Source organism: Sinocyclocheilus rhinocerous, unplaced genomic scaffold (genome assembly GCF_001515625.1).
Source record: "Sinocyclocheilus rhinocerous isolate Xijiao unplaced genomic scaffold, SAMN03320098_v1.1 scaffold85, whole genome shotgun sequence".
Lineage (NCBI taxonomy): Eukaryota > Metazoa > Chordata > Actinopteri > Cypriniformes > Cyprinidae > Sinocyclocheilus > Sinocyclocheilus rhinocerous.
In genome coordinates, this window is record NW_015649998.1 from 630,445 (window position 1) to 645,376 (window position 14,932).

Genomic DNA, 14,932 nt, shown 5'->3' on the forward strand with positions numbered 1-14,932 from the left:
GTACTTGGAAATCGGATTGAATGAGCTCTTTCTCATGAATAAATGCAGAGAAACCGCTGACGTACTCTCCAGTCACGGGTGCCAGTTACCACTCCGAATTAATGCATATATGTCATATTTTGTGACGTTGCTTCAACTTTGCTTTTCAAACGGGAAGAACGAAATTGCTCAGAAAAACGCAAAAATAATCAATTTCCACTTGGTAATAAAATATATGAGTCCTATTACTGTTTTCATCAAGGTACAATCTATATATTTCTCTTAACATCTCAAAAAATGTGTTATAGGGCAGTGGCGTAGCCATCATTCCAGAAGTGAGCGGGACAGAAATTGTCAAATGTAATAATACCTTTTTGTTGTTGTTGTTGTTGGCTAATAAATCAAATACACTGCTGGACAACTATAATTTGTATTCTATAATATTTTTTTCTATATTTTCTTAAAGGCAATTTTATGATTTCTTTATATACTACACTTTTACATTCAGTTTATTTCCAATGAACAAATGCTATTTTTAACATTTACTTGTAATCACCTGAATTAAATAATTCTTAAAAAATTGTCATAATAAAAATAAATAAATAAAAATATCAGAAATGTGCAATAAGACAATAAACAGGGTCTATTTTAATTCCATATTGATTTTAAACATTGGTCAGCTTTACCTAGTCCTGTTTCATAAACGAATAGAGAACAATGGCTCTGAATACCAGAAGTGACCTGCAGATAACTGTTAAATTATTCATTTAATGACTTTGCTCAGCAGTTATTGTTCTCCACCTTTTTGAGAGTCACTAGTATGTAATATGTGGAGTCTTCGGCAGACCACTCAGAAAAAATGAATGGTAAACCAGTGCAGTGCAAGTCTTTTTCTTCTCATGTGTAAATGTCATGCTCACTTCTTACACTCACTGAAGATTCCTCGTTCTCATGTGTGCTGTCCTTTTTTTTCAGTCCCTGTTGAGCATCCCTGGCTCGCCCTTCATGTCCCGCCGCAGCAGTATATTCAGCTTCAAGGGCTCGGAGAACGAGTTCGCAGACGACGAGCACAGCACGGTCGAGGAGAGCGAAGACCGCCGCGGCTCCCTCTTTGTTCCGTACAGGCGCAGCAGCTACAGTGGCTACAGCCAGGGTTCCTCACGCATTAACCCACTGGCACCCCACCTAGGCTGCAAGAGAAACAGCACGGTGGACTGCAACGGAGTGGTGTCTCTGATCGGGTCTGGGCCTGGCCGGCTACTGCCTGAGGTGAAAATAGATAAGGCAGCTTCTGATGACAGTGTAAGGACGTCCACAGGGGGCAGGTTCAGAGTATAGGCATGACAAGAGTGGCCGATTATGATTCCAGTTCAGATTTTTCCTCTCTCTTTCCCTTTTCTTTTACCCCATTTTGACTCCGTCCTTCTAAAGCCCCGTTTCCACTGCAGGAACTTTCCCCAGGAACTAGGGACTTTGGGCCGGTACTCTGTGTTTCCACCGCAGGAACCAGGATCTAAATAAAGTTCCGGGTAAAAATTTGCCCCTCAGAAAGTCCCTGCTCGTGAGGTAGTACTTTTTCAAAGGTCCTGAACTTGAAAAAGACTTGGGCGCTGAACATGCTGATTGGCTGAGTTCACGCAACATTGTTTCAACCAACATTTAATCACATAATTTTCTAAATATTACTGAAAGGTCCGGAACTTTCGGGGGTGGGACTTGGGCGCTGAACATTCTGATTGGTTGAGCTCACGCAGCATTGTATTTCAACCACCATATATTCGCAGAATTTTAAAAAAATATTACTGTTATTGTGTCACGAAATGTAGTTTTAAAAGTATTTCAGGCGAGAATGTAGTTGTTTAAAACTCAAATCTGCGGTTTATTTATAAAGACAGCGCCTATTTGAAAATGTGCTTCGCCGATTTCGGAGGCGTGAGCTCCACGCGATCAGCGGGCGATCAGTGCTCATGTTTCCCAATGAGAGCAGCCTCAACTCGGCTAGTCCTGACATTTGCCGCTGGCTTTGATGTCTCTGTAGTGGTTAAACATAAGATATAATTCGTTTTGGGTAAATCTAACAGGTAATCTTTGGTCTTTATTCTATTAATCTATTACTATGTTAAAATGAAAATGAAAAGAGGCAATAGCCTACTGTTTGATATAATATTTCGTTTCATTGTAATGTATGTACGTTCCCTGAACTACATTTCTGCGGCTATTAATATGTTTAAATGAAAACGAAAAGAGGCAGTGGTGTTTGATATCATATTTCGTCTTATTGTAAATACAGTGAGTAAAATTGCAGTAGCCAAGGCGAGCTGACCGTTTTCAAGTACACTGCTGTCTGCAGAATTACCGTACTTGCGGTGTCCGAAATTTGCGTACTTGGTATTGAGAAACGCGAGCAGACCTTCGTCACCAGACTATTTGCCTAATCTTCTCGGTACTTTAAACCGCGATGGAAACGCAGACAGCAACAGGTCTGGGGTAAAAAAATTTCCTGGGACAAATTGTTCCAGGTAATTTCGGTGGAAAAGCAGCTTAAGTCTCTGAGTTTCTAGTCTGTCTATTCTCTCTCAACCCCTCAACTACTTTTCTTGTTTCTATTTTTATTATTTTAAGTCTTGATCTGCAATCCTACTGTACTAGTCCTACTCCCTGCCAGCGCTCTCCCCCTGTGAATGGCATGGCCAATCAAAAAATAAATTGGGAGAGTTTTTGAGGGGTCCCTTTGTGCACATTAATGCCCATCTTTAAACTAATATATGCTGTAGCCCCTCCCCTTTTAACCTGATTTACATACTAATTACATTGCCACATTAAATAAGGTACCTATAATAGTTTTCAGGTCACACTCTACCCATTCCACATCACCCACAACCTCATATTTGTCATTTTATTTATTTATTTTACATATATGAAGTTTTCCACTTCAATTTTTTTCTGAATTTCAGGACCACTCTGCTCCCTCCAAAAAAGTGTTATGCAAGAAAAACCTATCCTAACCTTACCAATAACAGCATACTGCCTCATTTTAGTTAGCATGGTGGATTGACATCCTTATACTCTCCTTGCCTTCTCCTCCTGTGTGGGAAGCATGATCTCGGGCCCAATTTTCACCCAGCTTTATAGCATGCTGTTACAGACATTCACCTGAACATGCTGCTGTCACCAAGTAATTGCATTGTAAAATAGATGATCTTTGAAACAGTGGAATGAACAGTTAAGATAAACAGATAAACATTGTCTTGACCAACACCCACAATACCAAATGAAATGATATTCAAGAGACTTTTCTAATGGCAGTGAAAGCTGGGCCTTAAGCAATGTGTGAATTTTCTTCTTGCATCATGATATTCTCTGGAGAACAAATAGGCAACCTTCTGAGCAGCTAGCAGTAATGAATGAAGAGTCTTGTAACTAAAGTAAATAAATAGGCGTCTCTCATTCACAATCTCAGATGTAGAGTTAAATGAAAAAAAAAAGTTTTCCAACTCCTGTCAAATTCAAAAAAGAAAAAAAAAAAGTATTCCTCAATCCCAACAATATTTAAAGGCCCAATGACTTTTTTAGTTGGTTGTGATTTAATGGATTAAGCATAAGCATTTAAAAAAATATTTTACTCTCAATTTCTACCTGATGAAGTAGTTAGAGTTTGGCCTGACTAGAAAAATGTATATTCATAAAACGCCTATAGAGCTATAAGATTTTATTAAATTACATTGCTTTTCCAGGTCTAGAAATCACACTTATTATTAGACTACCTCATATACCAAGGTTTTATACCAAGACTTTGTTCTTGAAAGGAAAAAAAAAAAACAGCTGTTGAGCAGGTGAACTAAAATAAGAAATGTCTTTGTTGTTTGTATAATTTTAAATCATTTTAGTCATCTTGAGGTCCTCCTAGTTGAGAACCACTACTCTAAGGCTTCAATTATTTATACAATTTATATATATTTATAAATGTGTTCATCTTCTAGTGTAGAAAAGTTGAAGTCAAGGATGGAAATCTGCATTAATTTTAACTGAAGTTTATGACTTCAGATTTTCTACTGTTGGGTCTGTACGAGAATTAGCTAAGGTAGGTCCATATGCCATTGTCTTGCAAAAATCAAATTGTAGTTTAGTAAAGCCAGTTTGAGAAGAGTTTAGGTACAATACTTCACAGTGTGGTTTAGAGAGAGAGAATCCACTTAGGAATGTATCAGAGAATTCAGCAATGTCTAAATGGAACAATAAAAGTTGAGTGTGAGTTGCAGGTTAGTTTGGGCTTGTGTTTTTGTCAACATGTGCATGTGTGTTGGCATGGGTTAAAATGTTTCTTGAAAAAAAATCCTATTTCTGATTGTTCTTTGTGTTTCTCCACATTATATCACTCTTGTCCACAGGCCACAGAGGTGGAGGGAAAGAGAAAGCTCTCAGGTTCTCTTATGGTGTCGGTGGACCAGCTCAATACTTCCTTTAGCCGGAAAGAGCGAGCCAACAGTGCCATGACTGTTGTCACCAACACGCTGGTGGAAGGTATTGTGTAACATCTGTCTTTCTGTCTGTCTGTTTACTATGATACCACAACATAGCAAAACCGTAATAATATCAAATCAATATTAATAATAATATCCATTTATAGTTCCATATTACATATTTCATGCTCAAAAAACATAGGCCTCAAAATGTTTTTCTCCTTATTTTTGTCACCACAGAGCTGGAGGAGTCTCAGAGAAAATGTCCGCCCTGCTGGTATAAGTTTGCCAACACATTCTTGATATGGGAGTGCTGTCCACTCTGGATAAAGATAAAAAAGATAATGAACCTCATAGTAATGGATCCGTTTGTAGACCTGGCTATCACTATATGTATTGTGCTGAACACAGTCTTCATGGCCATGGAGCATTATCCCATGTCACCACAATTTGCGGAGGTGCTTTCTGTTGGAAACCTGGTAAGAATGTTTTTTTTTTTTCTTATTTGATTTTCTTTTATAGTTTGTTCTTTTTAATAGAAATGACCAAAGTAATGTGGAAAATGATCTGTAACATTATTGCACAGTCATATACACAACTAAATGCAAAACTGAACTGAATGCAAAAATAGAAGTGGCTTTTTAACTTCTGTTAGGATCTTTGTAATCAGTAATATTTTGTTTCACTGATTATGGTTGTGGACTTTATGGTTGTAAACCTCATAAAATGTAATTAATTAAGCTCCATGAATGCCTCATTATTTTAAAGCATTTATTTTTTGTAATTTTATTTTTAATGTTTTACAGTTCTGTTCCTGTTTCTGTATTATTGGTATGAATGTCTAATTGTACTTTTTCCTAAGTTGATACAAAACACAAAAATTCTGATTCCTTTCATTTGCCATGCCAATATCATTATTTGGGACTTTTCTCAGCAAATATTTGTATGTACGTTTGATTGATTGGCATATAATGTAATTAATTTAAAAGCATTTTTTAATCAATTGACAGTCCTAAATTCAGTCGTTTCCTTTCTCAGTCCTAACCATCTCCCCATTTCTGTAATGAGCAGCAATACTGGACCCTGTCCCACATTTCCATTTTAAGTTATGTCTCTGGCAGTGCAGCACTGATGTCTGCTCCTCAGTATCTGATGGACCTACAATGAAAATGCAGCCTGCATTAAACCAGTCTTTCACCACCGTTCTAGTTTCTATTATCTTCCACTACCGATCCATTGCTCCACGTATCCAATTAGTGATCTCACATTATTCATGATACAGGCACAATCAATGTTAATTTGCAATCCAAATACCTTTTTTCTATGGACTAGATACTAATATACTTTTATGTAATGTATCATCAACATTTTCCCTCAACCTTGTTGAGATCATCTTAATGACATTTTTCTTTGTCTTCTTTTTTATCTCAGGTGTTCACAGGTATCTTCACAACTGAAATGTTTGCCAAGCTGATAGCGATGGATCCATACTACTACTTCCAGGAGGGCTGGAATATCTTTGATGGCTTCATTGTGAGCCTGAGTTTGGTGGAGCTGGGGCTGGCTGATGTAGATGGGCTGTCTGTGCTCAGATCCTTCAGATTGGTGCGTTATGAGTGAAGACATGTTCATGTACATGTTTTTATATAATAGATAGTACCAAATTTTATTAGAGGTATAAGCATCACTTGTGTCTTGTATTTGCATTTACCCTTCTCTATTGTATGTAGGGATGTCAAAAGTACTAGAACTACAGTAGTTTTTTTTTTTAACTTACCTAAAGTTTGATTTGTTAATATTTTAATAAACTGTGTAAAAATTAAATACACAACATTAATCGTGTATATTAGCATATGTGACCCTGGACCACAAAACCAGTCTTAAGTCGCTTGGGTATATTTTTAGCAATAGCCAAAAAAACATTGTATGGGTCAAAATGATCAATTTTTCTTTTATGCCAAAAATCATTAGGATATTAAGTAAAGATCATGTTCCATGAAGATATTTTGTAAATTTCCTACTGTAAATATATCAAAACTTAATTTTTGATTAGCAATATGCATTGCTAAGAACTTCATTTGGACAACTTTAAAGGTGATTTTCTTAATATTTAGATTTTTTTGCACCCTCAGATTCCAGATTTTCAAATAGTTGTATCTCGGCCAAATGTCCTATCCTAACAAACCATACATCAATAAAAAACTTATTTATTCAGCTTTCAGATGATGTATAAATCTCAATTTCGAGAATTTGACCCTTATGACTGGTTTTGTGGTCCAGGGTCACATATTAGGTTTTTTCAAAATTTTTGATATTTTATGGGTATTAGTATCAACTACAGACATTTTTGTATCATGACATCCATAGTTGTATGCACTTTACCGTTCAAAAATCAGGGGCCAGTACGATCTTTTTTTTTTAAAGAAATTCGTTTTATTTATCAAGGATGCATTAAAATAATCAAAAAAGGGACAGTGAAAACATATTTCAGACATAATGCTGTTCTTTTCTTTTCAACTTTCTATTTATCAGAGAATCCTGAAAAATATGTATCACGGTTTCCGGTTTGAGCACCAAATCAGCATATTAGAATGATTTTTGAAGGATCTTGTGACAGAGTAATGGCTGCTGAAATTTCAGCTTTGCCATCAATTTTAAATTGCATTTTAAAACAGAAAAGAGCTATTTGTTCTAAACATGTGACAAGCTTCATATTAAGGCCTTTAAAAACTGGTAAGACGTAGTTTATAGTTTCGTTTCGCATATTAGTTTAAATGGCTCGGCCCGTCATATGCTCTGACTGAAAGGCTGCGTGTGCCGCTGACAGAGACACTAGGCTACTCGCGCTGTTTAATGTGTTTGAGATGTGCTGTCTTCCTGAATGCATAACTTACATTTCACAGGTATATTCTCCATCTGTAAATGTTGGAAAGCCATGGAAATATTTCCATTTTTCTGTCAGAAGTGCATGAGCCTTCTGCTTTGGGATTCTCCGCTAAACTTCACAGACTTCAGTGAACGAGCGCCGCTGCATGCATGCGCGCCAAACATACAGAGCTCAATTAAATAGGAGCGCAATAATTCTTACTAAAATATACATTTTGCTGAAATATTTGTAGTTGGACAATAAATGTGACATGTAGAATTTTAACCTAGACGTAAGTAAATTTTTATGATAGCACTGACTGTAAAGTGACTGTAATGGGGTAATCAAAACAGCCTAACACAACTCTGTGCTTTTGTTCTCATTTATTTTCATTTTTAGTTTAGTGAATTTAACTTCCGCTTTAAAAGCCTGAACATGCTGATCAAGATCATTGGTAACTCTGTGGGAGCTTTGGGAAACCTGACCCTGGTGCTGGCCATCATCGTCTTCATCTTTGCTGTGGTGGGCATGCAGCTGTTTGGGAAGAGCTATAAAGACTGTGTGTGTAAGATTGCCGCAGCTACCTGCAAGCTGCCCCGCTGGCATATGAACGACTTTTTCCACTCCTTCCTTATTGTGTTCCGGGTGCTGTGTGGAGAATGGATCGAAACCATGTGGGACTGTATGGAGGTGGCTGGACAAACAATGTGTCTCACTGTATTCATGATGGTGATGGTCATTGGAAACTTGGTGGTGAGTTTTAGAGTTCTTCTCTGCTCAGTTACTTTCCAGTGTTGCAGTGTTCTTCCTGTTTCTTTGTCACAATTTCCTAAGAAATGTCTATCCCACCTGTCATTTTGTGGTTCAAATGGATGCTTGCAGGCCTCATTGGGGTTTGCACGTTTGTAAAATAATGGCGCATCTAGGATGCACTGCAGTCACATAATGGCAGGGCTTGAGCATTGTGGAGCCAAAAAATGACAGACGGGACAGCCTAAGGTCTTGTGGTCTTCAAGTCTTCATCAAATGTAAAAGCTAAAGCTGTGATCTTCTCTTGATCAGGTGCTGAACCTGTTCTTGGCCTTGCTGCTCAGCTCCTTCAGTGCTGATAATCTGGCAGCCACAGATGATGACGGTGAGCTGAACAACCTGCAGATTTCAGTGATCCGCATTAAGAAGGGTATCGCTTGGTTCAAAATTCACGTACGTCTCCTGGTGGCCCACATCCTGAAGAAGAAACCTTTGGAAGACGAAGACAAACCTCTTGACGACATGTATGACAAAAAACTCAACATCATAGGTAACCACACCGGTGTTGACATCAAATGTGGCGATCTGAACTACCCCAAGAACGGTAATGGCACCACAAGCGGCATTGGTAGCAGCGTAGGAAAGTACATGATTGATGAGGAGCCCATGTCCTTCATACACAACCCCAACCTAACGGTACGGGTTCCCATCGCTGTGGGAGAGTCGGACTTTGAGAACCTCAACACAGAGGACTTCAGCAGTGAGTCGGATGTGGAAAATAGCAAAGATGTGAGTATTACTAAAGTCCCTTTTAAGGAAAGTCAATTCACTTGGTGGCCGTATTTGCAACGCCTCCAGGTAGCTTTTTCCGGCATGCAAGACCAACTCCTATCTACTTGAATGGGGAAATGCTGAAATCTCAAAAACTGCTTACCAAATTCAACAATTTTAAAGAATAGTTCACCCAAAAATGAACATTTTATTCATCATTTACTCACCCTCATGTTGTTCAAAACCTGTATAAATGTATTTCTTATGTTGAAAACAAAAGAAGATATTTTGAAGAACCAAACAGTTTTGGTCCTCATTGACTTCCATAGTAGGGAAATAAATACTATGGAAGTCAATGGGTACCATCGTTTGATTACCAGTATTCTTCCAAATATCTTCTTTTATTTTCAACTTAAGAAAGAAACTCATACAGGTGTGGAACTACATGAGGGTGAGTAAACGATGTCAAAATTGTCATATCCCTTTAAATATCAGAAATAAAATCTGACATGAACTGTCCTATAAATCTTGTTTCCGATGCTCTATTAACATTAAAAAGCATACGTTTCAAGGTCTAGCCAATGCGCATGTGCAGTCCTAAGCGAGACTCTCAGGACACTAAATGTTTCTTTGAGAACTGGAGCTTTTAACATCAGCTGCAGTGACACAATGACTTTGCCAACTGGTGATTGGCCCTTTTATTTAGAAGGTGGGGCTTATTGCACTTTGAAGTTTCTCCCATTCATAGTAATACGAGTGGATTGGTGTATGTTGTTGTGGCAAGGCAAAATTTAAGACAGCTTTGATGTGCTCTTTTGAATATACTGTAAAGAACCAAAGCAGCATCAGAGTTGCCATACTTTAATGCGGCATTGGATCCTTATAGAGAATTTGAAGGCAGCACAGTGTAAAGACGCCTTTTAACTTTCCTTTGTATTTTTCTGTATGTATTATAGAAAAAAGAAATTGTTTTGATGACTTGTGATTCATATGTGTGTGTGTGTGTGTGTGTGTGTATGTATATATATATATATATATATATATAAGACTGAAGTAAAGTAGAGGAAAAATGTATGTAGCCCTTACAGTATTCTTTGAGGAAATGAAAATGGCTTACTGCTGCTTACTGTACAAAATTCACAAAGATCATCATTTTGAGCCCATATTGCTTTTTGCATCATTTCACTTTCAGAAAGAGTTAGCTTGTGTATTCTGGCAGAGACAGACTTTCTTTTCCTGGCACATTGAAAATGATTGTGTAACATTCGGTTGCATGTCTTTATATATTTCCTGAGGCCATATTAGGGCTTTTTGATTAAAGATGACTTCTCTATTAATAAAATGCCAAAAGAAGGCTCCTTGAGTCAGCAGAGCATGACTCAAATAAATATAGATAATCAGGACTGCATTGACTTGACAGTCTCAGAGAAGCAGGCTAGTCATTTTTATTTTGTGTTTGATATTTTGACAAATGCATTAAGCTCAAATGCATATATTTTAATTAATCAAATGATGAAAAACTTTAATAAGGGAGTATGATCAGTCTATGGCGGTATGTGTTTGTAGAGCGTGACTAGATGAAATCAGTGTCAGTAGTTGATTACAAGCTGCAGATTACAGCAGTATGGGTGGATTAAGGCTTTGCAGGCAGTATAAGAATGTTGAGTTGTGCTATTCCTGTGATTTATTGCCTTGCTGCTTCTGCTGAGTGCTGAGCCACTCAGCCAAAGAATAGATGCAGTCCACCAGATGATGTAATGTTTTTCCTTTGCATTTGTGTTCAAACACATGCATTTGTGTGCACACAAGTTTCAATAAAATTGGGTTATTGAATTTGTGGTAACAAGAGAGCAACAAAGAGCATAGCTAGCCACTAAAAGTTAATACTGTTTTATGTATGTTTTAGCATGCTGTCAGGCACAAGAATGAACCAGAAAACAATGTCAGTGATCACTTATCATCCAAAATCATATGTAGTTCAAAATTTGAGTTTACCTGCGGCCCTCAAAGTGAGGATCAAGCATGAGTTCCCGTGAATTGAGTAATAGTGAGAACAGAGTAAGAAAAATAATGCATTTTTAGAATATTTATAATTGATATTAGCGCACACATAAATTTATACTGACTCTCCTGTCATTGTCCTGGTCTCTGTGCAAAGACTGGGTCACCTTGACCCAGTTTAGACGTAACAGATCCAGTACCGCTGAACTACACTTGCTGAACATCTAGCCAGTGGCATCACAGTAGATCATTTCTGTTAGCCAATCGAAGCAGTGCTGGTTGGGTCTTCATTTTTGATTGGCCAGGCTGGGTCAGGGAGGACTGCAGTGGTGGTTGTGTAAGGGTTGTTTGATGCTTTCGACTGCCGGTGTGTGTGTATTAACGATTCAGGTTTTATAAAACTGCTGTGTCATCCTGGCCTGCTGTGATCAGGGTCAGGCTTTTCCAGTAGGCTGAGGAATATGTTTTTTGTGTTTGTATGGGTATACTCACATGCCTGTGTGTATGTGTGTACTAATTCTTTTTAAATTATGGTAGGTGCTTGCAGTAAGAGAGGGTTTGATGAACTGTGCACAAGGCTTATATGTCACATTTAAGTAGCTTCCTTGTAAAAAAATATAATATAATTTAAATATAATATAATATAAACATGTAGACACATCAACATTTAATATGACAACTTGTAGTAAATTAATAATCAGAAATAACGGGATATACTGTATGTTCCAGTTCCATGTTATTATATTAGTATAAAAATTTGTGTAATAATAAAACAGTAATTACATTTATTTGTGTAGCACATTTATCACATGTGGTACTTTCAGTTTCGCAAACAATTAATTTGTTTAGGCTTGGTGTTTTTAATTAATGTTGTTTACAATGGATGCCACTACAATTTATGTTTGTTTTATACTTCTATTTTTCATTCTTTTTCTGAATACCATCAAGTTTATAGAATTTGTGGAGTGACTAAAATATGTCTTTATAATGTTTATAAACATTTTGTTGTATTTACCATGATTTCTCAGTATAATAACAAAATGTGACTTATAAACCTGAGAATTATCTGTGTTTTTGTTTTTTGACCCAATGCGAGTCAGGTATGACTTATTTTCCAGAAAACATATTATATTATATTATATTATATTATACATGCACATCATAATTTAATACATTTTAGATTATTGTGTATTTATTTTCAAATAATAATCAAAATTATTATTATTATTATAACAATTAATATTATCTTTATTAGATTATAATAGATGTTAACAAATATATGTTGCAGATTTTGTCTCAGCATTTTTCAGTTGTTGGCTAGACATAAATACAGATGTGATGTTCCATAATATGTAACAAAATTTAAATCAATACACAACACCTGATTTGCATAAAATACAGCAAAAAGTCATTCATCACTGTCTGATTTGCATATGTAGATGATAGTTTTTAACCTTGTTAATTCAGTTAGTGTTGAGTCAAGGTTAATTGTGTCTTGGGTAGAGTGAATGCTAATTAAGCTAGACCACCCAGAAGAACATTGAAGGTTAGTGCTAGGACACATCTGGCCTCAGTTTATAACTTACTAGTGGCTTAAAATTTTGACTCACTGTTACTCATGTTCTGGTATCAATTTATATTGTATCTTGCATTCAGGGATTTCTGTGGACTAACACAACAGCAGAAGGTTTTCACTGGAGAAAGCAGTGATTGGAGAGTTGGATTCAGGATCACCTTGTGTTGACCTTGTTTTGAGACCATCTGTATTTTTTGGGAAGCTCTTGTTGAAATAAACTGATAAAATAAAAGTAGAATGCATCACAATAAATAAAATGTACATTGATACATCTATGTGTTTTTTTCCTTTAGCTGGATGACACCAGCTCTTCAGAGGGAAGCACTATCGACATAAAGCCTGATGAGGAGGAGATGGCTGTAGTGGAGGTCGTGGAGGAGTACTTGGACCCAGAGGCCTGCTGGACTGATGGTGAGAAATGCATGCATATTTGTTTGAAAGTGAATGTTCTTGATATAAATCTAACTTTAATATTATATATCTGTGATACTTCATCTATGATATAATCTGTCAATTAAAGTAATTGTTTGAATTAATTCAAATCAATCAAATTAATCAAATATATACATATCAGCTGAGAAAAATTACTAATTCAAAATTAAATTGACAGCCCTAGTATATACTGTATTGCACGTTGAAGTTTCATTGGTAAAGCAGTAAATTTGTTTTAGCTTTAGGCAATAAAGCATACATTGTGAGTGTTGATTTGATGTAAATGTGTATTCAGTAGATGTGTAATATGTTTTTCAGCCTGTGTGGCACGGTACAAATGCTGTGACGTGCCTATCACCGAGGGCTGGGGAAAGCACTGGTGGTTCCTGAGGAAAACTTGCTACCTCATCGTTGAACACAACTGGTTTGAGACACTCATCATTTTCATGATTCTGCTCAGCTCTGGAGCTCTGGTGAGGTCACACACATGCACACACAAGATACCGTTTCCAAAAAAAGTAAAGTAGAAGCTGATATTAATTGCTAATATTCTCTCTAAGTGCCAAGGTGTAAACCACATTCCACGGATGCAGTACACTTTGATGTTCCATTCATTTTTGTACAGCGTTTGAAGCACATATTCCATCTTTTTAAAGATCAAATAAATAAATACATACATATATATACACACACACACATACTTACTTACTTTATTGGCAATATTTATTGATAACCAGAAACGAACATTTGGTCCCAAACTTGCTAGCCCCTTCTGAGTGGCAGCTTAATTTAGGCTAAATATGTGACCCTGGACCACAAAACCAGTCATAAGGGTCCATTTTTGAAATTGAGATTTATACATTATCTGAATAAATAAGCTTTCCATTGATGTATGGTTTGTTAGGATGGAACAATATTTGGCTGAGATACAAATATTTGAAAATCTTGAATCTGAGGGCACAACTAAATACATTTTTTTTTTAAAGTTGTAATTTAAAGTTGTCCAAATGAAGTTCTTAGCAATGAATATTACTAATCAAAAATTAAGTTTTGATATATTTACGGTAGGAAATTTACAAAATATCTTCATGGAACATGATCATTGCAATTCATGCAATGTTTAGTTTGATCTTCTGAGGTTAACATATTCTTAAGGTTCAGCTTGTTTTTTCCCTTACCATTGTTGAAAAAAATACATTTGAAAGAGTTCCGGGCCTTTAGTTTATACCCAAATCTTTGAAAGCGATGCTTTCAGTTATCAGTTATTTAATTTGCTATAAATTAGATAAAGAGTGGAGACCTCAAAAATGTCCATGCCAATTCATAACCTCTTATGGCAACATCAGTGAAAAAGATTTGCAGAAGCTGAAAGAATTCAAGACTGAGATAAAGATTCTGAAATAGGATTGGAAGATATATGGGCACGGTGTAGATATCTCAACCTTTCACAATGTATATGTGGGAAACTAATGCGATATAATGCTAGTGCAGGTAGATTTTAATGTGATTGAGGCTGCAAAGCATACTCTGTGGTATATGATCTATGTAAGTAGCTAATGGCTATCACTATATTGCACTGTACCGGCCCCTGCACCTCAGCAGTCTGTCTTGGGGCTGCAGTATCTCATGTCTGCTGTTAGGGACTGTAGCCAAATGCTGTAGAAATGGCCCCACATGCAGACGATTCTGCTGCCTCTCTCACAGCTCCTGTTAGGGATCTATGGAGTCAATATAATGCCACATATATATGCAAAATAATAAAAAGTTTTGCAAAAGAAAATAAAGTTTTGCAAAAGAAAATAAAGTTTTGCAAACGAAAATGAAAGTATTGAGAAAAATAAATGTGCTTTTTGCAAACAAAAATAAAGAATTGCAAAATATAAATGAAACAGCACAAAAGCAATGATTTTGCAATACATATTTTCCATGGCCATATCTACTAATTTATTTGCAACGCTGCTTTTATTTTGCGTTTCAGTCAAGTTTGAGCTTGCAATACCGTTTTCCCTTTGCGCTTCATGTTTCTGCGCGTCTCGCTTTCTGGCACTGTTTTGACATGGGAGTGGAGTCAAGGGACGGGGGCGTGTACAACAGCCC

At 36.6% G+C, this 14,932-nt stretch overlaps 1 protein-coding gene across 1 annotated transcript in view; it reads left to right on the forward strand.

The window, feature by feature from the left end:
- scn8ab (sodium channel, voltage gated, type VIII, alpha subunit b) overlaps window positions 1-14,932 on the forward strand; it is a 63,392-nt gene that overhangs the window by 27,578 nt on the left and 20,882 nt on the right. Inside the window, exons 12-21 of the mRNA XM_016515976.1 lie at window positions 955-1,248; window positions 4,368-4,500; window positions 4,680-4,918; window positions 5,871-6,048; window positions 7,343-7,371; window positions 7,596-7,597; window positions 7,734-8,058; window positions 8,368-8,844; window positions 12,697-12,814; window positions 13,154-13,308. Of these exons, the coding sequence (XP_016371462.1) occupies window positions 955-1,248; window positions 4,368-4,500; window positions 4,680-4,918; window positions 5,871-6,048; window positions 7,343-7,371; window positions 7,596-7,597; window positions 7,734-8,058; window positions 8,368-8,844; window positions 12,697-12,814; window positions 13,154-13,308 (1,950 nt within the window). The remainder of the gene's footprint in view (window positions 1-954; window positions 1,249-4,367; window positions 4,501-4,679; window positions 4,919-5,870; window positions 6,049-7,342; window positions 7,372-7,595; window positions 7,598-7,733; window positions 8,059-8,367; window positions 8,845-12,696; window positions 12,815-13,153; window positions 13,309-14,932) is intronic.